The sequence below is a fragment of the Mus musculus genome, chromosome 7, assembly GCF_000001635.26.
Source record: "Mus musculus strain C57BL/6J chromosome 7, GRCm38.p6 C57BL/6J".
NCBI lineage: Eukaryota > Metazoa > Chordata > Mammalia > Rodentia > Muridae > Mus > Mus musculus.
In genome coordinates this window covers 16,553,366-16,579,321 of record NC_000073.6, presented here as the reverse complement: position 1 = coordinate 16,579,321, position 25,956 = coordinate 16,553,366, and the positions used below count along the sequence as shown (strand labels likewise).

At 42.9% G+C, this 25,956-nt stretch overlaps 1 protein-coding gene across 3 annotated transcripts in view; it reads left to right on the top strand.

Annotated features, from left to right (window-relative positions):
- The window catches only part of Arhgap35 (Rho GTPase activating protein 35), a 120,521-nt gene that overhangs the window by 35,672 nt on the left and 58,893 nt on the right, over window positions 1-25,956 (top strand). For 2 of the 3 annotated variants that reach the window (NM_172739.4, XM_011250512.3), the window contains one exon: window positions 13,993-17,864. In NM_172739.4, the coding sequence (NP_766327.3) occupies window positions 14,184-17,864 (3,681 nt within the window). In that variant the 5' untranslated portion in view covers window positions 13,993-14,183. The remainder of the gene's footprint in view (window positions 1-13,992; window positions 17,865-25,956) is intronic. The other variant, XM_006539809.4, reaches the window with a different exon arrangement.

Here is a 25,956-nt window from a genome sequence, read left to right as displayed (position 1 = left end):
TGCATTTGGTGTAAGTTACATTACTTGCACAATAGCCCATTTTAGGACTGGCAAATTATGGAATAATGCAAATGAATAGTGAGGAAAAATTAGAAATAATGGGCTGAAATCCTAGTTGTCAGGTTGAAATAATGTCAGGGGAATAGTGAGGTTTATTACTAGATTTAAATTGAAGCTAACAAAATAAAGTAAAGTGAAGCTAACAGTTAATAGCAATACGTATGTCTTCTGCACTGTGCACAATCTCCCTGCATATTCAGAAACATGAAGAATATTCATTGTGGTTTTTGTCAGACAGGGTCTCATTCCTGGACTCAGGTTATCCTTGAACTTGAGATCATTTTGCTTCACCTCCCAAGTAAAGAATCTTTTTCCAAAAAGAAATTGTCCTGCCAAGAAATTTAAAAACCAACAAACAAAAACCTTACTATATTTTTAAGTGTTTAAAAGCAAATAGTGAGGGCTGCAAGATGGCTAAAAAGGTGCTTGAGGTTCAAAGATGTCTAACTACCACAAATTACTTTCTCAACAACACATATACATCATGGTATATTTCCTCCCAAGAAAAAATGTAATAAAAAGTAATCTTATAGGTTTTATTTTCTGTTTCACACTCTGGATAAAATTGATCTCAATGTGAGGCTAAGGCTTACTTGTTTAGTTTGCTTTAAGTTGGTAAGGATAGCCAAGTGCACTGCGCCAGTGGCGAGATGAGCTGTGTGATGCCTGGCTTATTGAAATGCTTTCAAGTTGGAATTTGCTTAAGTTTTACGTTACCTTTGATGTGTAGTGCTTATACAGTATATTCCTAAATACTGGTCTTTGTTTTCCTTACAATATGTCTGAGGAATATGGGAATCAACAAACTCTTTTGGTCCTTGCACATGTGTCCACACAGGCCTCCAATACTGGGCGGTGCCTTGTGCCATTCATCCAGCCCTGCTTCCTTAGGAGCAGCATCCTCCCAAGTGAGTAGCTGATCGTGCTATAGCTTCTGGAACTGTTACAAGATGATGTCCAAGCATTACTAGAACCAGCAGTTCCCTAGAGTCAGTCCTAGGGAGAAGAGTGCCTCTTGTTCCTAAGGGCTCCTCTCCACCTTACTCAGGTAGCCCCACCCTGTGTAGACAGTTAGGAGTCCCAGAAGTGACTCATCTACATGTCATGGATTCTCTATTATGTCCTTCAGCACAAACAGCTTCCGTCAGTGTTCCCTAACAAGGTTGTACCTGGGACTGCTGCTTGGACATCATGCTTAATTCCAATTTTACATGTCCAGTTAATCCTGCCAGAAAGTGAACTCTACACTTTTAACAGGTGTGTGTTGGGGCTGGGGGAAAGTGACACAGACTTGCCTAGTGAGATACGCACTGTATATCCCATAATACAGTCAGGTGAAAGATGCTGTACTAATGTAGCTTAGTGCCTACCTAGCATGCCCTTTGTTCCTTCTCCAGGACCAGATCAGGGAGAGATACTGCTTGCAGCCTGTCAACCCTTTTACAGTCTTATGTTTTCTCAATCTAATTACAGCTTCCTTGGAACTTAACTGATGTATCTTGGTACTACCATAAAACATCCTGGAAATTTTTCTTCAACAGCTTTTTATTAATTAATTTATTTATTTGGGGGAGGGTCTCACTGTATAACTCTTATTGGCTCTCAAAATGTGCAGACCAGGCTGGCCTCACAGAAACTTGCTGCCTCCTGGATCCTGGGATTAGAAGTGTAGCTTCATTTTTTTATACATCCAGCAGAGCAGCTTTCTGGCAATGTAAACATGTCCTTGAATAATTCTGCTAACTTTACAGACTTCAGTGATTGAGCACTGTAAGCACATCTGAATCCATATCTTGGGAGAGACTGTGGCGGGGCACCCAGGAGTCACACTTCCTTACTTCCTACTCTGGCTTTCCCTTCCCAGTCCACATTTCTGTGAACTAGCATCCCAGGAAATCAGTCTCAGTCTCTCTCTCTCTCTCTCTCTCTCTCTCTCTCTCTCTCTCTCTCTCTCTCTCTCCTGTATATGAGTGTTTTGCCCTACATATATGTGTACACACACAATAAGCATGACTGATACACACAGAGGTCGTCAGAAGAGGTCATCAGATTCATTAGAACTGGAGTTAGGGATTATTGTGAGTCACCACATGGGTGCTAGGAACCGTTACTCAGGTCCTCTGTAAAAGCAATAAGTACTCTTAATCACTAAGACTCCCTCTCCCCCCATTTTTTTTAAGCAGAGCAAACAGCTATATTAGGGAAAAGTGGGGGAAAATAAACTTCTGACAGGGAGAGGGGTACTGGGGGAAGAACACTCTTTCTCTGTGTTTTGAGGCAGGATGTTATGTATCTGGGCTGGCCTCAATATGTAGGCCAAGATGACCTTGAACTCTTGACCTGTCTGTGTCCACTGTGCAAGAGCTGCCACGTGCCTCCATGTCCAACTCAGCAAATCCCTATTATGACACCAATTCTGAGAATACAGGAATGAGAGCTGGAGAGATGGCTCAGAGGTTAAGAGAATACAGGAACAAATATAAAATTTTTTCTCATTATACCCTGACACCTCAATTCTAACATCAGAAATGTAGAAGATCTTCCCCACCTCTCTATCCCACCCCCTTATTCCACCCCACCCAACCCCCCATTAAGCAAACAGCCGACACTAATGAGTCCCTCAGACTCAATGCAACCCTAATACTATATCCCTGAGATTCATGTCACCTCTCAGGTTTAGGGCTCAGTTCATCAAGATTCTTGTAAGTTCAGTGTTCTCTTTTACTGTACCCTTGACTGTACTCCAGCCCACCCACAGCCTCTTTCTTGGTTAATTTGCTAATGTGGTCCACAAAGCTCAGGGAAGCACTGTTGATGTTACAAAGCATACAGATGAGGTGTGGAGAGGGCAGGGTGAATTGGAAGGTATACAGTGGCCATACGCCTACCATTCTTGAGCTTTGATGTTGTCAGCTGTATGAAGCTAGCTGAGCCCTCTTTGGTTTTATGGGGCTTCGGTAAGTTGGCACGATTAATTAGATCGTTGGCTGTTTGTGTTCAACTCTGTAGAGGCTGGAACTTCAGGACTCACTCTAATACTGCCCTGTTTTTTTTCCCCTGTGAGCTGCCTCCCTTCTGAAAGCCATCAGCATACAAAAGAACGTTTACTACTGTGAAGATTCCAAAGATTTTAGAAGTAAGCCAGGAGACAGGAATAAAATCAAATACATATTCTATAACATAGTAGGCAGGTACAGAGAGATACAATGGACCAGCTTCTGGTTTTGTCTTTGTTTATTTTTTCTTATACTTTGATCAGTTAGGCTGGCTAGAAGTCTGAAGCTGCCTGGTTTCAGCTGCTGAGGATAAAGTTTAAGGAAGTGCTTTTGCTGAAACAGCCCCCTTCATTCATCATGGGAATCCGATTCTATCCTCTGAATAATTTGGCTTTAAAATGTTGCTTTAGGACCAGTTTGTAGAGTTTGGCTGGCCTCAAAGCTTGAGAATTGTGTTAAAGGTGGAAAACTGTCTTTACTGAGTGTGGGGTGTCTGGGGTGGCAAGAGTGTCATCACAGTCTTGTCACCAACCCTGGAACTTAGGGTCCCTTTACCAGGACTCAGGAAAAAATATGAAGAGGGGCTGTTGGCAAATACTGTGAAGAGTGTCAGGATCTTTGGTAGATGCTCTTTAAAAACTAACTTTTTTAGGCCAGAGTATTTTCCAAACAGACATCTGACTTTCCAGTTCTTGATTGAAAGCCTTGCCATTCCTGGTGCTTTGCTGGTTGGGCTTTCTGGAGTCTGCAGAAGGACTAGCATGGCTTCAAGTGTTCATGCACAATGGCCAAAACCAGCCTGTCTGATGATGGTTTCCAGACCAGACTTAGCTTAGTCTTCCTTCAAACCCAGAGGATCAATTTCAAAGATTCTCTGAATCACAAGCCCAGTATAGATTTCCTAGCTGTGAGAACCTTTCCTTCCCACAGAAGGGAGGAGTCAGATCTGTAGCCTGTATGAGAGGCAGCAGCCAGCAGGGCTCTCTGCTGCCTGCCAGCCAGACTCTTTTCTTCTTTTGTAAACCCATGGTTTCCACACAACACATCCAGATACTATTATTTCAGTGTGTATTGGGTTGAAAGGTAGAATTTTAGTTGCCATGGTCAAGTAGGATTTTTTTTATATGAGATGATTAATTCACTAGAATATGATAATTTGATGAGTAAAAAGTTTAGGTAGCAATATTATCAAGAGAAACATGAGACTGATGGTAAGGCTCAGTTGGGTTTTTTTGTTTGTTTGTTTGTTTGTTTGTTTGTTTGCCTAGAAAAAAATGAGCCCTTGATTAGCACTCAATCCATTGGCTGAGGTGACATATGCTTATAATACCAGTAACTCTGGATTGTTTCAAGATCATTCTTAGCTACATTGCCACTTTGAAGCCAGTTTGAAACCCTATCTCAAAAAGTAAAATAACATCAAGAGAAGATGTCCTTTATTTTATTTTATTATTTTTTCTGTTTTTCAAGACTTATTTTACGTGTATGAGTATTTTACATGCATGTATGTCTGTGTAACATGTGTGTTTTGTGCCTGGTACCTGTGGAGGTCAGAAGAGAGGAGGGGATCCCCTAAAACCAGCCTTAGAAATAGATGGTTGTGAGCTGCCGTGTGGGTGCTGGAAACTGAACCCAAGTCCTCTCTGTAAGACCATTGAGTGCTCTTAACTGCTGAACTGTCTCTCCAGTCACTGCATTCCCTTATTCAGGACATTGACTTTGCATTGTAGCTAAGTGTTAGATTTAGCTAGATAGGTCGTTTCTTAGTTCTGAAGAGTAGAGTGACATAAAAATTGTTTCTGGGACTCTGCAGAAAAGGGGGAAGTTAGTGTAGCAGGGGCCACCCAGTAGTGACCATTCTTTCGTACAGTCCTGGGGGCTGTTGGCATGTTGATTTTTTTTTTTTAATAAGTCATTTAATAAGACACTCATGGTAAGCAAGTGAGTAGAATTAAAGAAAGGTATTACTTAAAATGCCCATATAATTCTGATTCCCAGAAACAAGGTGCCCTCCATATCTCTTTCAGGTTCAAAAGATTATCACATCTACTTAGTATGCTTGCCTGCTCTGTCTTTAAGTCAGGTTTCATGTGTGGATGACAACCTTGGACTGTACTTCTGTCTTTTCATCTCTAGTTTCTCCTATTCCAAACGAAAAGCAAAAACTACAGATCTTACTTACCTTACTGCCTATTACTATGAAATGAAAGCTTTGGGCTTTTAAAAAGGTTTTCTTGAGTTAAATTCAGCAAGCAGTTCAGTAGTGCAGAGAATAGTGTTCTTTTTGTTTTCTTCTTTTTGGGGGGGGGGTTCGAGACAGGGTTTCTCTCTCTACCCCTGGCTGTCCTGGAACTCACTTTGTAGACCAGGCTGGCCTCGAACTCAGAAATCAGCCTGCCTCTGCCTCTCAAGTGCTGGGATTAAAGGCGTGCGTCACCACACCCAACTTTTCTTTTTGTTTTCTTTTCAACAACTTTTTTAAAATTTATTTTATTATTTGTCAATTTCCATACATTCTATATTATACTTTGATCATTTTTCCCCCATTGCCCACTTTCGTTTCTCTCCAATTCCTGTTTGAAACCCCTTCCCCTTTCCTATCTTTTGTTTACTTAGGGTTGTTTGCATGAGCGTAGGTGGGACATTATTTACTGGAGCATGCCCTATACTACTGAAGAAAATGATTCTATCCCACCAACCAATAACTGTAAATAGTTCTTCAGAGAAGGGTGGTATCCGTCCCTTCTGATTTTTTTATTTTTAATTTTATACTTTGCTTGCATGTATATGTACCGTGGTGTGTGTGTGTGTGTGCGTGCACGCGTGTGTGTGCCTGGTTTCCTTGGAGGCCAGAAGAAAGCATCAGATCCACTGAAAGAGTTACAGACCATTTTGAGTCGCTCTGTGGGTTCTAGAAATAGAACCCAGATCCTCTAGAAGAACAGTAGATGCTCTTGATCACAGCCATTTCTCCTGCCCCAAGGTTTGGGGGATGTTATTTGTTTGAGACAGTGTCTTCTGTAACCCTGCTTCCTGAACTTGCTTTGTCGCCCAGCCTGGGTCTTGAATACCAACAGTCTTCTTGACCCTACATTCTGGGGCTGGGGTTACTGACTGTCACTGAAGGCTGTTGTTGTTTTAATGGTGTTGCTGTTTGAACCCATGGCCTCTCATGCGAGGCAAATACTCTACCCCTGAGATGTAGCCCCATTTTTTTTTTAATTTTTTGGATTTTTAAAAAAAATTTTTTTTAAGTTGCCCAAGCAAGCCTTAAACTTGTATTTCTGCTTAGTCTCCTGAGTACTGGGATTATAGATGTGCACTGTGACACCTGGTTGTGTTCCCTGCTTGCTTTTTTTTTTTTTTTTTCCTTCTGTGCCACCTACATATATGTTTTTCTTCTGCCAGCTTTCCTGCAGCAGAATAACAGACATTGTACTGACTGATCATGATTGACACCTCTGAAACACATTCAGAAACTGAGGTTGAAGAGGTTTAGGAGGTGCTTTTCCATTGTGCTGCTTACATGTGTTTTCATTCTTTTCCTGACTGGGATGAAGGAATAACAGTAGCACGTGCTGTGTTGTGCTTTTCAAGAGTAACGACCCATGAAATGATTTCTTCCTAGCTGTGGTTGGTGGCATTTGGAGGTTGTTACATATTCTCATATTTAGACACTAATTTTGATTATGGATAGAGGTTAGAATTCAGTGTCTTGTGGGTTAGAGCTCAGAAGCATGTGTTACTATGGATGCTGGGTGCACGGGGGGACTATTTGTCAGGGAATATACCTCCAGTTACAGCCCCTTGGCAGCAGTAGTCAATGTACTTAGGGGTCACAGTGGCATTTTTGGTGTCTTGGGAATGGTGTAGCTTCCTGTTGTGGGTGATAAGTAAAAACTACCCTTGTAGAAAAGATGCTCTAGTTTAGAGTCAGTGCTACACATACTAGAGACATTCTAGACCTTCTGCGACAAGGTCTGCAGAGCACACAGGTGCTTGTGCTTGCATGAGTTTTACAGCAGCACACACTTGTGATAAAGAGTTGAAAATACTCCTGAAGGGTCCTCTTCTCCAAGGTAATTGACTTGACTCCTCAAAAGATGTTAAGCTTTTAGGCTTTGTATTTTGTTGGTTTTCCTAGTATCAGTAGTTCTACAGAATTCAGTGATACAAGGAATTACTACTGTTTTTGCCCTGGTTTTTAAATACATCTTATCTATTTATTTATTTTTTGTTTGAAATGGGTTATGTGGCTAACCAGGCAGTCTACTGCCTCAGCCTCTTGGGGGCTGAGGTTACAAGAATGAACCATTGTAGCAGTTTGACTTAGTTTTATTTATTCTTAGATTTAGTTTATCTGTATGAAAGTGCACTATATGAATGCTAGGGAGTTACTGGTGGTTGTGAGCCATCAGGTGGATGCTGAGAATTGAACTCAGGTCCTCTGCAAGAGCAGAAAGTATTATAACCATTGAGTCACCTCTCTAGCCCCTGGGTTAATTTTAAAGATGTCTTTCCTCTGTTGTCACTCTCCACTTTTGAAAGGACTAGTGCTAGAAAACACTGGGATGGATATTTGATTTTTGTCCCTTAGTTGCCCATTAAGGATTTGTTTCTTAACAGCAGATGTAAGTTTGGGAATACTGGACATCGTGAAGTCTTGGACACACCTTCCTTGTTCTCTGCGCTCTCTTTATGGTCTTGTGATCATTAAGTTTAATGGCTCAGCTAAATTTTTTTTTTTTTTTTTTTAGCCAACCTCTTTGAAAAGCTGAACATGTATGTGGCCAGGCACTTAGAGTTATTTCCTCTAAACTAAGTGTTTTAGACATCTTTAGATTTATAACCAGCTTTGTTTACTGTGTAATTCAGTCCAATTGAGGAACTAGTAAAACTGCACTATCCAGACATCAAAGCTGAGAGTGCAGTTACACTAAGGAACTTATTAGGTTTCTAACAAGTAGAAGTTAGCAGGTGTTCAAAAATTAACTATTTCCATGCCACCTGATTTTCAAGTTTTGGTAACATTTTTGACTGTGGATGTAATTTGGAGTTTAAATTATCAGTTGCATTTAGACATAGTGGCATTATACCAGTCAGAAGGCTGAGCATGAGTTGTAGTTCAAGGCCAGCCTGGGTTGTATAGTGAGGCCCTGTCTCAAAATAGCCGCAAAACTACATACTTATTAGTGGTTGTCCTCTTCAAGGTTGGCTGTTCTTTTTATTTCAGCTTTCTGCAGCTAAGAACATTCTGCCATTTGAAAATTATGACTAAGCAAGGATTGAACAGATGATGGTGCATTTTTACTTCAAATTTGATGCAGTCTTTTGTTTCATTTTCCTCTTGAGGTTTCTGGGGAGGAATGTATTATTAGACTCACTGTACAGAGAGCTGAGTCATAGATTGCCAGTTGCATACTGGGGTCACTTCAAGTAGGGGACCCTGTTGCTAAGTATGTTTCTAGATAGGTAGGTGTGAGACTGTCCCTTGGGATGAGCATCCTAGTCTTTTGGGACTTCACCAACAGTCCTTCCCCAGGTCTGTCACAGATTAAAATAAACTGTGCCAAGCTTGCTGATTTTTGTATAGCTCTTTCCTGTCCTGTTGTTGGAGGGGAGTTAAATACATTTGAGATATTTACAAGCAGCTCTTCATTTTGTTTTTGTGGCAGCCATTTAGAGAAGTGAGAGCAAAGGTTTTCTCTTAGGTGCCCTGCTTGTTCCTGCTCACTTCTGTAGCCTGACTTAAAGTTTGTCATGTATAGGCTGTTCACACACAATCCTTGAGGTTTCTCTTTTGAAATAATTTTTTTTCTTTTTGGTTTTTCGAGACAGGGTTTCTCTGTGTAGCCTTGGCTGTCTTGGAACTCACTCTGTAGACCAGGCTGGCCTCGAACTCAGAAATCTGCCTGCCTCTGCCTCCCGAGTGCTGGGGTTACAGGCGTGTGCCACCACGCCTGGCCTTGAAATAATTTTTAATATTACACCTTAGGTTTCTTTAGAAGTTTTGTTTTTTCAAATTGTCATGAAAAATGTTTAGAAGTGACCCATGACCTGTGAGGGTGTCATCTCAGTAGATAGCAGCGCTCTCTTTTGTGTCTCTTAGAATAAAATGTGGTGTTTCTGAGTCCAGTGGCTCACGCCTGTAAGAGGCTAGGACAGGAGTTCAAGGCTTGCCTGTGAGACCCTGTGTCAAAATAAAAGGCAGAGGCAGGAGGATTATAGTAAGTTGGAATAATAAAGGGGAGGAGGAAGAGAAGAGAGCCAGAGGCATGGCTTATCAGAGAGCCTGCTTCAAATCCACCTGGGAAGGGGCTGGGGAGGGATGGTTCAGCAGTCGGTCATTTGCTCAGTGTGTCCAAAGTCTTTGGTCCCACCCCTAGCACTACACAAAAGCAAAACAACAACAACAAAAATGATGTTTAGAACAGTAGCTCACAACCCTTCTAATGCTGTGACTCTTCACTACAGTTCCTCATGTTGTACTGACCCTCAATCATAACATTATTTTTGCGGCTACTTTATAAGGTGTATTTTTGGTGCTGCTGTGAATGGTAGAGTAAATGTCTGTGTTTTCCAGTGGTCTTAGGCAACAACCATTGTGAAAGGGTTGATTAACCTCTAAAGGGGTCACAACCTACAGGTTGAAAACTGCTGGTCTAGAGAGATAGCTCAACAGTTAAAAGCACTTGTTGCTCTTGCAGAGAAACTTAAGTTTCTCCCCAGTACCCATATGGTGCCTCACAACCATCCCACAACTCCATTTCTGGGAAATCCAACACCCTCTTCTGATCTCCATGGGCATCAGGCACGCACAGGGTGCACATACATGTATACAGACAAAACACTCATACACATAAAGTCAATAATTTTAAAGGGTTTAAAGAAAAGATCTGTCTTTTTTTTTTTTTTTTTTTTTGACATTTCTGTGAAACACTTAAAACATGAAGTTTATAGAAGTGCCAGCTTCCTAACAGGTGCAAATGAGATTCACAAGAAGATTGGTCTGCTTGCTATTTTAGATAGTCTCAGGAGACTGCTTGGCTATAGTCTCGGCAGTCACACAGCTTACACTTCAGTAAATAGCAGTGCCACAGTGTAGTGGATTCCAGAGGCCTAAGTGTGCACAAGTAGCCAAGGGTGGTTGATTTTACTTACTTCAACTGAAAGGATGCTAAATACTTTGTTTGACACTATGATAACAGTTTATTACTGACTGAACTTGTTAAAGCCTTTTGGTTTTAACAAAAACATTTTAACAATTTGGATTCCTTTAAAGCTCCATTTTGCCTCCTTGGATCCTGACCATGGAAAGACCCAGCATTAGTCAGGCAATGGTGGTACACGCCTTTAATCCCAGCACTTGAGAGGCAAAGGCAGGCAGATCTCTGTGAGTTTGAGGCCAACCTGGTCTACAGAGTGAGTTCCAAGGCAGCCAGGGCTACACAGAGAAACCTTGTCCAGAAAACCCAAAAGGAAGAGAGGAAAGAAAAAAAGTAAACTAAGGAAAGACTGCATTATTTTAAGTTGCTCAGCCCAGTCTCTTGCTGGTTCCCTCAAGTAGCCTGTCTTTTTTCTTTTTCTTTTTTTCTCTTTCTCTTTCTTTTTCTTTTCCTTTTTTTCTTTTTTTTTCCCCTGCTGAAGGAGCAGTCTTTGATGAGTCCCTTTGTCTAAAATGTTCAACAGGAATCACCTGTGATGTAGCTGCCTAAGTCTAGAGAGCTGGCTTTCAAGCTTTGTAGCCACCTCAGTACTGATTTCTCTAGAAGTATTACAGATTGGAGGGAGGACACAGCAGCCAACTTGAAAAACTACAGCACAGCAGCCAACTTGAAAAACTACAGGCTAGCTCTCATCAGAGAAACTCTTTGAGAATTTGTCATTGGTAACAGTAAAAACAACACAGAAGAATACCATATACACTGTCTTAGGGTTCTTATTGCTGTGATGAAACACCATGACCAAAAGCAACTCGGGGACTGTTGCACATAATAGTCTGTCATCAAAAGGAGTGAGGGCAGGAACTCAAGCAGGCCAGGAACCTGGAAGCAGGAGCTGATGCACAGGTCATGGAGGGGTGATGCTTACTGGCTTGCTGATCATGACTTGCTTAGCCAGCTTTCTTTTAGAACTCAGGACCACTAACCCATGGATGGTACTATCCACAGTAGGCTGGGCCCTCTTACATTAATCACTTATTAAGAAAATTGCTTACAGCAGGATCTTTGGATGTATTTTCTCAATTGAAGTTCAATCCTTTCAGATAACTCTAGCTTGTGTCAAGTTGACATAAAACTAGCTAGCACACATACTTAATCCAGATTTACCTATTAACATTTTATTCCTCTGCAATGATTTGTTTTGAAAGGTTCTCATGTGGCCTGTGTTGGCCTGAGACTGGTTTTGGCTATAGCCAGATCTGTCTACGTCTCTCAAGTGTTTACACTTGATTTCAGGCAAGCACTACCACTTCCAGGTTGTGTGTGGGGTGAGGATCAAAACCAGGGTTTCATTCATACTAGGTAAGTATTGTACTGACTGAGCCATAGCCCTAGTCCCTTGTTGGCATTCTTAATCTCTCTAAAACAGATTTTTTTCCCTGAACATTTACATTCATTTTGCCTCTTTGCCCCCTCCCCAAAATACTTTAGTATGACTTCTCTAAAAGTAGGGATACTTTATCTCAGTATAGCCATCCATTTTATATACACTAGTATTATTTTTTCTGATTTATTCTTTTTACTCGAGTGCTCTATCACTGAGCTTCATCCTCTCATCTACATTGATTGTACTGTGTGAAAGATGTGTAACACAAAGTTACAGTCTTAGCCATTTTAGTAGACATTTCATAAGTGTTCAATCTATTCATAATATGCAGCCATTACCATGGCCCATCCCAGTGACTTCATCCCACATGTGAATGCAGGGTCCCCATTCACTACATCCTTCATCTATTGCAACCAGCATCATTACACTTCTGATTCTTACAGCTCTTAAGATAGAAACAGTATATTAAGTCTACTGTTAAATCTTTTTCAGATGTAAGTGTGTATATATTGTGTGTGTGCACATATAGATGTTTGTGAGTGTGTGTGTGTGAGTGAGTGCATGCTATGGTGTGCCTGTGCAGTCAGGATCGGCTTGATGGGGTTATATCTTCTTTGGCAGGCGTGGTGGCCAGTGCTCACCTCTGCACCACCACTGTGTGGTGGGGGTCTTTTGCCCTAGTTTTTCGTCTTTGATCCATTCAGAGTTTTTGTTTGTTTGTTGGTTTTTTTTTTGGGGGGGGGGGGGACAGAGTTGTAATGCGTAGTCTTGAAACTCTAGAACTTGCTATGTGGACCAGGTTGGCCTTGAATTCACAGAAATTTCCCCAGTGCTGAGATTAAAAGCATGCCTCACCACTCAGTGCCTTGCAAATGCTATACAAACATTGTTACATCTGAGTCACATCACTTGTCTAAGGTTAGCTTCTGTATGTGGTGTAGATAAAGACCTACCTCTGTCCTTTCCTGTGTGAAGATCTACTTTTCCCAGCACCGAATGGTAAAAAGTCTGTCCTTTTCCCAATGAATGATCTCAACACCCTTGTCAAAAGTCATTTAGCGGGCCAGGCATGGTGGCAGAAGCAGGTACTCTGTGAGTCTGAGACAGCCTGTTTTTTTAAAAAAATCACTCAGTGATATATGTGATGATTTAGCTGTGAGCTTTCAATTTCTTTTCCATTGGTCTGTCTTTATGTCACTGCAGGACTGTTCTGAGTGTTGTGGCTTTATAATAAATTCAAAAGCAAGATTATGAATCTTCCAGGTTCATTCTTTCCTTCTTCCTTTCTCTTCTATCCTCCCCATTCCCTCTCTATAGTCAAGGCTACTCTTGACCTGCAGTTTCTCCTGCCTCAGTCTCCTAAGTGCTTCCACACCACATTGATGTAGATTTTGATTATTGTGAAGGTGTTACCTGCTTCCTCCATTGTAATTACTGTTAAGAGCTTTCTCCTGGTAATCAATAAGCAGTCTTAGGAGGCACTTGACCTAGCTGTCAGCATTCTGTCCCTCAAGATTTCCCCTATATTTAACCATCTGTTGTGACTCATATCTGATCCAGTAATTAGATTTAGTTCATATTTTTTTTTGCAGTGGAGTGTAACTCATTACCGTACAATAACTGTGCTTCTCAGATTATCCTAGACTTTACTCATAGGAGACTTTACTTCAAGATGACACCATAAAAGATGGCACTATTGTCCTACCACCATCATATTTATTTGTTTGTTTGTTTATTATATTTCTGGCTCAGCAAGGCGTGATGGCACATACTTGGGAGACACAGGCAGAGGTAGATCTCTGAGTCTGTGGCCAGCCTGGTCTACAGATCAGTTCCAAGATAGCCAGAGCTACACAGAGAAATCCTACCTCAAAAAACAAAGCAAAAAAGATATTTCTTGCCCACCTTGTATCCACCCTACTTTAGAGTTAGCCGATTTCCTCTAGACTCACTTGTCACCTCAGTGGTTTACACTCTCCTTATTTATATCTACCTGTCCTGGTCTGGACTATACCAGTTTGGAAACACATTGATGTTTTTACTATTATCACTTTGTGTAATGTATGTGCAAACATCCTCCTCCTGTATAGGCGCGCACATGCCACAGCATATGTGTGGAAGTTAGAGGACAACTTTGAAAAATTGGTTCTATCCTTTCTCCATGGGATCCAGAAATTAAACTTGGGTTGTCAGGCTTACACAGCAAATACCTTTACCCCCAGAGCCATTTCTACAACTTTGATGTTAGCCTTAATTACTCATCTAGCACAAAGCCTGACACATTAGGTTCACTAAATATTTCTTCGGTTAAAAAAATACTTTTATTGTAATTCAGTGCTTAAAATAATTTGGATGCTGATGGCTTTTCTTTTTCCCCTCTGTCTAGGCAGACATGTTGGCTATTTGGCGATGAGAAGTTTGAAGAACTGACATCATACTGGTTTAGAACACTATGGGACCTGACATTTGCGCTGCTTGGGCAGCCAGTGCCCATTGGTACTGCTAAGAAGCCCTCACTCTACTGCAGAACACTAATCTGATCTTGGAAGTGGCTGATTGTGGCAGGATGTTTCGAAGATGATGATGGCAAGAAAGCAAGATGTCCGCATCCCCACCTACAACATCAGTGTGGTGGGATTGTCAGGCACTGAGAAGGAGAAAGGCCAGTGCGGCATTGGGAAGTCTTGTCTGTGTAACCGCTTTGTGCGCCCAAGTGCTGATGAGTTTCACCTGGACCACACTTCTGTCCTTAGCACCAGTGACTTTGGTGGGCGGGTGGTCAATAATGACCACTTTCTGTACTGGGGAGAAGTTAGCCGCTCCCTGGAGGATTGTGTGGAATGTAAGATGCACATTGTGGAGCAGACTGAGTTTATTGACGATCAGACTTTTCAACCTCATCGAAGCACGGCACTGCAGCCCTACATCAAGAGAGCCGCAGCCACCAAGCTTGCTTCAGCTGAAAAACTCATGTATTTTTGCACTGACCAGCTGGGACTGGAGCAAGACTTTGAGCAGAAACAGATGCCAGATGGGAAGCTGCTGGTTGACGGTTTCCTTCTGGGCATTGATGTTAGCAGGGGCATGAACAGGAACTTCGATGATCAGCTCAAATTTGTCTCCAATCTCTACAATCAGCTTGCAAAAACAAAAAAGCCCATAGTGGTAGTCCTGACTAAGTGTGATGAGGGCGTTGAGCGGTACATTAGAGATGCACATACTTTTGCCTTAAGCAAAAAGAACCTCCAGGTTGTAGAGACCTCTGCAAGGTCCAATGTGAATGTGGACTTGGCTTTCAGCACCTTAGTGCAACTCATTGATAAGAGTCGAGGGAAGACAAAAATCATCCCTTACTTTGAAGCTCTCAAGCAGCAGAGTCAGCAGATAGCTACAGCAAAGGACAAGTATGAGTGGTTAGTGAGCCGCATTGTGAAAAATCACAATGAGAACTGGCCGAGTGTCAGCCGAAAGATGCAGGCCTCCCCTGAGTACCAGGACTATGTCTACCTGGAAGGGACACAGAAGGCCAAGAAGCTCTTCCTGCAGCACATTCACCGCCTCAAGCATGAGCATATTGAGCGTCGGAGAAAGCTGTACCTGGCAGCTCTGCCATTGGCTTTTGAAGCCCTCATACCTAATCTAGATGAAGTGGACCACCTGAGCTGTATTAAAGCAAAAAAGCTGTTAGAGACCAAGCCAGAGTTCTTAAAGTGGTTTGTTGTACTTGAAGAAACACCATGGGATGCCACCAGCCACATTGACAACATGGAAAATGAGCGGATTCCCTTTGACTTGATGGATACTGTCCCTGCTGAGCAGTTGTATGAGACCCACTTGGAGAAGCTGAGGAACGAGAGGAAGAGAGCTGAGATGCGAAGGGCTTTCAAAGAAAACCTGGAGACCTCTCCTTTCATAACTCCTGGGAAACCTTGGGAAGAAGCTCGTAGTTTTATTATGAATGAAGACTTCTACCAGTGGCTGGAAGAATCTGTGTACATGGACATCTATGGCAAGCACCAAAAGCAGATTATAGACCGAGCAAAGGAAGAGTTCCAAGAGTTGCTTTTGGAGTACTCAGAATTGTTTTATGAGCTGGAGCTGGACGCTAAGCCCAGCAAGGAGAAGATGGGTGTCATCCAGGATGTTCTGGGCGAAGAGCAGAGATTTAAAGCATTGCAGAAGCTCCAAGCAGAGCGTGATGCCCTCATTCTGAAGCACATCCATTTTGTGTACCACCCGACGAAGGAGACATGCCCAAGCTGTCCAGCTTGTGTAGATGCTAAGATTGAACACTTGATCAGTTCTCGCTTTATCAGACCATCTGATCGGAATCAGAAGAACTCTCTGTCTGACCTCAATATTGATAGGATCAATTTGGTTATCTTAGGCAAAGATGGCCTTGCCCGAGAGTTGGCCAATGAAATTCGAGCTCTTTGTACAAATGATGACAAGTATGTAATAGATGGTAAAATGTATGAGCTTTCTCTGAGGCCAATAGAGGGGAATGTCCGGCTTCCTGTGAACTCTTTCCAGACACCAACCTTCCAACCCCATGGCTGTCTCTGCCTTTACAATTCAAAGGAGTCACTGTCCTATGTGGTGGAGAGTATAGAGAAGAGCAGAGAGTCTACACTGGGCAGGCGGGATAATCATTTAGTCCACCTTCCCTTGACCTTAATTTTAGTTAACAAGAGAGGGGACACAAGTGGAGAGACTCTGCACAGCTTGATACAGCAAGGTCAGCAGATTGCCAGCAAACTTCAGTGTGTCTTTCTTGATCCGGCTTCTGCTGGCATTGGTTATGGACGCAACATTAATGAGAAGCAGATCAGTCAAGTTCTGAAAGGACTCCTGGACTCCAAGCGCAACTTAAACCTGGTTAGCTCCACTGCAAGTATCAAAGATTTGGCTGATGTGGACCTTCGAATTGTCATGTGTCTGATGTGTGGTGATCCCTTTAGTGCAGATGACGTTCTCTCTCCTGTCCTGCAATCCCAAACTTGTAAATCTTCCCACTGTGGGAGCAGCAACTCTGTTTTACTTGAACTTCCAATTGGACTACACAAGAAGCGCATTGAGCTGTCTGTTCTTTCATACCATTCCTCATTTAGCATCCGAAAGAGCCGGTTGGTTCATGGGTACATTGTTTTTTATTCAGCCAAACGTAAGGCCTCCTTGGCAATGTTACGTGCCTTTCTTTGTGAAGTGCAGGATATTATCCCCATCCAGCTTGTCGCACTCACTGATGGCGCTATAGATGTCCTAGACAATGACTTAAGTCGAGAGCAGCTAACAGAGGGAGAGGAAATTGCACAAGAGATTGACGGGAGATTCACAAGCATCCCTTGTAGCCAGCCCCAGCATAAACTTGAGCTCTTTCATCCCTTTTTTAAAGATGTGGTGGAGAAAAAGAACATAATTGAGGCCACACATATGTATGATAATGTAGCTGAGGCCTGCAGCACCACTGAGGAAGTGTTCAACTCCCCCAGAGCTGGCTCACCCCTCTGCAACTCAAACTTACAGGACTCAGAAGAAGATGTGGAGCCTCCATCATACCACCTGTTTCGGGAAGATGCGACATTGCCCTCCCTGTCCAAAGATCATTCCAAGTTCTCTATGGAACTGGAGGGAAATGACGGGCTATCTTTCATAATGAGCAATTTTGAGAGTAAACTGAACAACAAAGTACCTCCCCCAGTCAAACCAAAGCCTCCTGTGCATTTTGATATCACAAAAGATCTTTCTTACTTAGACCAAGGCCATCGGGAGGGACAGAGGAAATCTATGTCTTCTAGCCCCTGGATGCCTCAGGATGGGTTTGATCCTTCTGACTACGCAGAGCCCATGGATGCTGTGGTCAAGCCAAGGAATGAGGAAGAAAACATATACTCGGTGCCCCACGACAGCACCCAGGGCAAGATCATTACCATTCGGAACATCAACAAAGCCCAGTCCAATGGCAGTGGTAATGGTTCTGACAGTGAGATGGACACAAGTTCCCTAGAGCGAGGCCGCAAGGTATCTGCAGTGAGTAAGCCTGTGCTGTACAGGACAAGATGCACTCGCCTGGGGCGGTTTGCTAGTTACCGTACCAGCTTCAGTGTCGGGAGTGATGATGAGCTGGGACCCATCCGAAAGAAAGAGGAGGACCAGGCATCCCAAGGTTATAAAGGGGACAATGCTGTCATTCCATATGAAACAGATGAGGACCCCAGGAGGAGGAATATCCTTCGAAGTCTAAGAAGGAACACCAAGGTAAGACCTGACTTAGGATGAGTTAAGAGGGGTTTGCACAGCATCCGTTTGAGATTTGATTGATGATGAAAACTATTCAAGGACAGCTTGGTTTTTTTTTTTTTTTTTTTTTTTTAAAGATTTATTTATTTATTATATGTAAGTACACTGTAGCTGTCTTCAGACACTCCAGAAGAGGGAGTCAGATCTTGTTACGGATGGTTGTGAGCCACCATGTGGTTGCTGGGATTTGAACTCTGGACCTTCGGAAGAGCAGTCGGGTGCTCTAACCCACTGAGCCATCTCACCAGCCCGACAGCTTGGTTTTTAAAAAAATATTGGATGTGAGATTTCATGACCACGAGAGTACATTCATTCTTTGGCCTGGTGTTAAGAGTTAGCCTGTGTATTAGATATCTACTACTGGCAGTTCTCATGGGATTGCCTTCACCTAGAGCAGTAGTTACCCAAATGAGCAGGTGGTGTAGAGCCCTTCAGTGCCCTGACAAGTGGCCAAGCCAGTTACATTATGGATTCTCTTTGCTCCCTTAAAGATTGCAGATTTGCACCTTGTGTCCTGAACATCCATCTTGTATCTGTATGACTCTCACACGTTCCTTCTTCCCTATGCTGATCACAAAGGGTGCAGCAGTTTACATTAGTGAGGAGTAAATGGTTCTCTGCACACACAAGTCTGTGAAAGTGCTGAAATGGCAAAAAGTCTCAGCATGAGTTTATCCATATTTGAAAAGTGCAACTTTTACATGTTCCTCACTCTATCCTTCTGCAGTCAATCAATGAATCTTTAAACTTAAGGGACCACAGGTGTGTGGTAGGGACCAACAAGGGAAGGAAGAAGTTGCTAGTAGTAGTTTACATGTCAGGCCTTATGTAGCAGCAGATGAAGTGTCTTCTCATCGAAGACTATAGCTTGGTGTTTGCTGTTTGCGAGTCAGAGAGCTGAAGGCAGTGCCCTGTCCTCTTAAAAGGCTTGGGCTTTGAGACAAAGTATCATCCAACTTCCCCTGCCATTTGTATAAGGAGGCAAGACTTACAGAGTCAGAGGGTGACCTCTTGGTGTGAGACTCTTGACACAGATATACTAACCTGTGACCATCATTAAACAAACCCTCCTCCCTGCCAGGAACCTGCAAACATCAGCCACTAGCGTGCAGCTTTACAAAGGCCTTGAAGGGTGCAGTTGCCACAAATGAATGCTATATAAAACACCATATCAAAATATCATGTAATTTGGAATCCAGAGAGAGAGCATAGAAGCCATTGTGGTAGCCTATGGCCCCGGGAGATTCAGGAGTATGACATCATTGTGACCCTGGACATGCACAGTGCTCTCGGTCACTACTGACCAGGACTTCCATGGCCTACTTGTCTGTGTGGTGTCAGAAAGGGCAGCGCAGTGTTGTGTGGGTCCTGGGCCCCTATCTCTGGTTATTCTTCTCATTTAGTTATTCCACAGCTTACATGTCTACTCAGTGTCCATGCTGCCTCTTGGATTTTGTTCTTTTAGACTTGGAGGGAAGACCCAGTAAAAGTAGTTCTTATTTAGGAATCTAACCAACCTCCCTGTGTTTCCCCCCAAGGTCCCCTGCTTAATGATACTGAATCTGAGCATTTTAAATGTTTTGGCTTTCTTCCTCTTCCACTCCTGGTTAAAAAAAAAAAAAAAAAAAAAACTATTGCTGGAACAGCTTATGCAAATGCTGACAATCTTCTGATTTGTGGGGGTGTTTGGCACACCTGGGAATTAGGAAGGTGGCATAATAGCACACTGAATTACAAGTCTCTTTCTGACTTATGGCAATATTTTTAATACTGTGAATGATGCATTGAAAACACATTCTCAGACTGGGGATGTAGCTCAATTGATAGAGAATGTACCAAGCCTTTGAGAAGCACTGGGTTCCAGTTCCAGCACTACCTAAAACCAAATGTGGTGGTGCACATCTATAATTCCCACATTTAAGAGGTAGAGAGAAGAGGATCCTACCAGCCCTAAGGCCAGCGTGGAACCTTTTTTCCCACCCCTCACCATCCGCTCACCTCCCCCCAAAAAATCAAATAGTTTTTTAAAAAAATTGTCAAGCAAGCCCTGATTTCTAGATCTCACAGATGAAAGCTTAACTCCGTAGAAACAGCTAGTCTCTGCATCTTGAGCTGTGTACCTGCTAGAGACCAGACATGTCCCCAGCTGCTGGATCAGCAGGCTTGAAGTACCAGCTTCCAGCCTGTCTTGAGTTATCCAGGCCACACCTCTCCAAATCAGATTGAAAATTTCTCTGGCCCAAGAACCATGGCATGCCAGCAGTCATCTTAGGAGTATCTTTATGGAAGTGTGGGTAGAAGCTGGCAATTGTGTTTCCCTGACATGGAGAGTGGTGCTTTAGAGCAAGCATGGCTGTTTTTCATTCCTGTGGAGAGGATGAAAGCCTTGGGCCACAGAGCAGGCCTCCTGTTAGGACTGCTGCCATTGAGAATGCAGACTGGCACTTGTTTTACTGGAAGAGCAAGATACCATCGGGGCAGAGAGTACAAGCTACCCTCTATGAGGGATTTATCTTTTAATTTTTATTGGCATGACAAGGCAGTACAACATTTATTTCAAGTGAGGGGAAAACACTCTGGATTTCCCTGGTCATAGAAAGCAACTCAGACCCTCCTGTACGCCAGACTGCTGGGGAAATGCCCCCCAACCCCACCCCCTCTGGACCAAGCCATAGCACTCAGATAGGGCAGCTAGATGTACATGGTTGCTATGAATGGATCATCTTATCTGTCCAGTTAAAGCCTTGTGGACAGAGCTCACGTTGGGATAGCTTGGGTAGAGTCGGGGTCACTATTAGCTGCTGAGGCCAAGAATGAAGTCCTAGGGTCAGATCCCAACTCCCTGCTTTCTTATTTGGACCTTGAGCACATAATGTACCTCCTCTGGCTCCTTCTGGAGGTCTGACTATCATGGGCCAGAAGTTTGGGTGGTTGTCACCATGAAACTAGACCTGGAAGAGGGATGAGGCTGAAGCAGTGCATAAGGTGACATGCCCCAGCAGCAGGTGGAACATGGCACTGTACCCGGGGAGGAGTCTGCTGCAGTCCTCCTAACTACACCACTTCCTCTTTGGTACAAGGTTTAACCCACAGTGATTCAGCTACTTGTTCTGTGCTCACCCTGACAACCACCTTAATGAACAGACGCTCTGCTCTGGGTACCAATGTGATGGGGAGAAAGGAAAAAAAAAAAAAAAAAAAAAAAAAACTCCTCAGTACTCTTGCTAATTTGCTAGATTAGTACCTTACTAAAGAACTATAGTCAGAGAGAGAGAGACGCTTTCATCTCTCCTAATGAAAGTGCAGACTGTAAAGCCAGTGCTCCTTGGGTCCTTTTCCCAACGGAACCATTCAGCAGCCCACCCTCAGTGGGAGCCTTCCGCACTCAACTGAATGAAATAGAAACTCCAAGATTGCACTTGGGCCACTGTGAATAGAGCTTTGTCTAAAGCTGCTGCTGCTCATGTCCCTGTCTCCCAAGGCAGTGTGTTTGCAAAGACGAGATCGGGACCAGTAGCTCTTATTTTAAAAGCCAAAAAGCAGGCGGTATAGCCTTGCTCCACAATTGTACCCTTGGGGCTCATACACTTTGCTGAAATTTGGTGTGTTTGACTACGATTTAAAGACTAGACATTATTGGCTATTTACCCTTCTGTCAGAAATGTTCTTACTCCTGTGTTTAATAAAAAGACAAAACAGTGATAAAGAAAATCTTTCACTTACTGTGGCTGCCACATGACAAGACAACCTATTGAAAAGTGAACTGTTTGAATCACACATTGTTTGGTCTATAAGGCACCAAGTAACCAGTTTGACAGTTTGTGTCCCCCCAGTGAATTGGCTTATTTCATTGGATTTAGTGAATTGGCTGGTTGTTGTGGCTTTGTGCGGACACAGCTCTCGTTTTGTGAGGCCTAGAACGGAGTTAAAGTTTCTAGTGTGAATGAAAACCAGCTGGGGAGTTGGACTGCCCACATCCCTGAGAGGGATATTGGTTTTGACAGACAAGTGGAATGTGATAAGAGCTCTTTGTAACTTGCTCAGAAAACCTCAGTGTGTTCCTCTCTGAGCTTAGTCCTCCTGAGTGAGCTATTAAGATGAGATACCTGAATTTCTATGATCCTAGAAGTAGTATGATTGCGGTAGAAGACAGGAGGATCAGGAGCTCAGGGTCACCTTTGGGACATAGTGACATTGAGGCTAATATGGGGTACGCGAAACTGCTTTTTTAAAAAACAGGACTAACATGACTTTGCTGACTTCTAAAATAAGATTTGTAGGGGCTCAGTGAATAAGAGGCACATGCAGCAAAATGTTCATGCACATAAAACAAAAAGAAATCTTTAAACAATTTTAAAAAGATTAGTCTACTAAAGAAGGCACTTTGGCTTCCATGTACAAGCAGCTTCGCCCTTTAGGAAGCCAGCGTTCAGTTCAGCAAGGGCATCAGCAGGCGCTTGTCTCCAACCTGGTGTTATGGTGTCCAAATGTGCTAGTTAGTGTTTCTCTGTGATAGCTTCTGAACTAGAACTTTTATGTACTTTAAGTGTTACCAGACAGGGAGGTACTAGATATAGAGGAGTTCTTTAACAAAGTTTACACTCAACTGAGACATCTAGAAAAGTTCCCTAAGGAACTGGTAATTAAAAAAAAAAACTAACATGGATGCAGCACCAGGCAGGCAGTTAAAGATGGAGGATTCATAGAGATATAGTGTGGAATTCAGAGACCAGAATTTTTTCATATGGGTACGGTCTGTAGTGTGGCTACCACAGAAACAGAAAAAGAATGCCAAACTATGGAAAGCATACTGGTCGGTGTATATTTTTACCTATGCAATTTTTTAACCCCATCTTTATTTTATAGATGAGTATATTTTGAAGAACATTTTGAGGGTGTGGTCTGTTGTGGGGAAGGCACGGGAACAGATGTCTCTGTGGGGAAAGAAGTGCTTACTTCATCACAGCTGGCTGGATCAGGAAGCAGAGCTCATTTATATCTTAGAGATGAAGTGACTAAGAATCAGAGAGATTAAACACTACCCTAGCAGGGGGATGGTGGGACTTGTCTGTAATTCCAGCTGTTGGGAGGTGAAGGTAGAACCATGAGTTCAAGGCTAGCTTTGACTCCACAGTGACTTGGAGGCCAGTCTGGCTACAGGAGACACTGTCTTAAAAACAAGTAAACACCTTACCTTGCCCGGTTTACCACTGTGCAAAGAATGGGTGAGTTTTTGAGGCCAGTCTTCTAGCTGCCATTTCTATTTGCAAGAAAGTTGCTAATACTTGCTGTTAATGTGCACATGTTTAGATCAAGGAGGCCATTCATTGTGTTCATTCAAACAGAGTCTAGGTTAGTAAGTCCATTTCTCTATGCTGTTCCTCCTGAAAACATGGTGCTGCTGTTTCTGTCTTCAAAGGATAGTCAAGTAGGGCCAAAATAGGCATGGAGGGACTGAATTAGCCATCAGAAGTTTAGACGTTGTTTTAAACTCACACCAGAGGATTTTCAGTTTATTTTATAGTGTTTTATAGTGTTTATAGTGTAGCCCAGGCTGGCCTCAAACTCAGTGATCCTATCTGAAACTCCTGCGTGCTAGGATTATGTGTACCACCATGCCTGGTTTCTCTGTTTATTTTAAAACCTAAAGAACTTCTGTAGTGTGTTTTTTGCTGTTAAAAATAGACAATCTTTTTAACTATCTGCTTTAGTTTGCACACACCTGTTCTTTAAATAAAATAGGGAGTCCAGATCTTTATTTCAAAGGACAAAGAATTGCTGTGATGCTTCCCTAAGCCAGCTGTCTCTCCTCCACCACCTGGTTATATCAAAATACCTCAGCAGGATCTAGGTGAGGTCAGCTGCAGTCAAAATCAGCCCTCCTCCCAAAGGCCAGCCCCATAACTCTGGCAAAGTCAGAGTCCGTGCATGAGATTTCTGGCAGAGCATTACATGGCTGCACCTGGATCCAGCAGCCTCTTCTACCTTGCCCACAGCTGCACTGTCCAAGAAGTCAGTCTCAAGAAGCCAGGATGCAGGTTTGCCAGGCTTGCCAGACTCTTTATCACTGCAATGGGTTGACACAACCGCCTTCCTGTTTTGCCCTAAATCAAGGTGCTCTAAGCTGATGAGTTCCAGGAGCATGAGTAACTTAATTGAAAGGGCCCCTTTGAAGCTCTGTTGGAAACATGAGAAAATGATTGCTAACTAGAAAAATCACAGTGTTGGTGATAAATGCAAGTTGGGGTGGAGGAAGCTTGAGTGATGCCTTTTGTTTTTCGAGACAAGCTTTCACTATACTGTCCAAGCTGGCTTGGGCAATCCTCCTGCCTCTGTCTCCCAAATGCTAGGATTGCAGGTGTGAGCTAATACACTTTAAGCTTGTTTTTAAGGAAACCAAGAGGTCTGGAACAGTGGAGCCATTATTCATTCCATCAGCATCTATCTAAAGGATAGGAGGAGGTGACTTAAGCTGGGCCTGTCTTCATCTGTGGCATTGACATTTCATCCTGGAGGAAGGAGTGTAGGCTTTGGCTGCAGTTGCTCACAGCCTTTTACAGGGTCTCTGATCTCTGCTATGAAATAATCTTTGGCTTTGCGGGATGACTTTGAGGTTTCAACACTTAGCTAGCTTCCTAGGGAATTGCTTTTGCATTGCTTGATCCATTCCAGGCACAGATGTGTGGGTCATTCTAGGGGCTTGTCCTCTCCTAGCCTTTTCCAGTTAGGCCTGCTAAGTGAGTACCCCAAAAGAAGATGGATGTTGAGAACACCTTCTGTGAGAGTGCTCCCTCTGATTCCCTAAAGAGGGGCATGTGCCTGACTGGAGACAGGAGACATCTGGCAAACCACTTGGGAGAATGAAATTTCTAACTAAAATGTACACAGTAACCCTTCAGATGTCAGAAGTGTTGGTAATATCAGAAGCCAGCCCAGCTCTTGGCATAACATTCCACATACCAACTTCCCAATGAGGAAGGTTTAAAGTAGTTATTCAAGAATTCCTTTCTAATTTTGTGATGCTCTGGAGAACCTTCCGTTATCTAAAGGATGTTTTTGACATTCTGTAGTCCAGAGTTTAAATCTTAAGAGAGTGCACGTGAAGAGGTGGAATGGACTTCACGTCACTCAGCAAGGGGGCTTGATACTGTCTAATGCTATCTTCATTGCCACATTCATAAATTAAAGGGTTAAACTAGATCTTGGACTCTGAGATGAAAGAGATAAGAAGCAGTCTAATTTATATTTTATCCTGTTCTCATCTCTGCAGCACAACTAACTAATACAGAATAAGCCTGCTCCTTAGTAGCAGTAGGTGGCCCTGTAACTGTTTTGAGCTCTAACTGTTTTAGAGCACTTCTCTTTTCATCTTGAAATCTCCTGAGCATAGGTGCCCATGACTATAATCCCAGTACAGAAGAGACAGAGGCAAGAGGATTCAGGACCTTAAGACCAGCCTGGTCTATAAGAGATACTATTTTTTAAAGAAGTAGAAGTAGTAGTATTTTTTGAAGAAGAAAAAGTAGTAGAAGTAGTATATGAGATACTACTTTTTACAATAGCAGTAATAGTAGTAGTAGTTGTTGTTGTTGTTATAGTAATATCTGGGGCTGGGAAGATGACCCAAGGTCACTTAATGCTCTATCAGAAGATTAAAGTTCAGATCCCAGCACTCCTTGTAACTGATGCCTGTAACTTTGGCTCCAAGGGATCTAACACCACTGCCATCCCTTTCTGGCATCAGTGGACATGCATGCGCAGACACGGTGTTGGTTAGTTTTGGTTGTTTTGTTTTTTATCAACATGATATAAGCTAGAGTCATTTGAGAAGAGGGAATATCAGTTGAGAGAATGTCCCTGTCATATTTGCCTACATACAGAGCATTTTCTTGACTGGTGGTTATTGTAGAAGGGCCCAGATCACTGTGGTTAGTACCATCCCTGGGCAGGTAGTCCATAAGGAAGTAAGCTAGTATAGGGCATAGTGGCACACACCTTTAACTCAAGCACTCTGAAAGCAGGGGCAGACAGATCTCAAGTTTGAGACCAG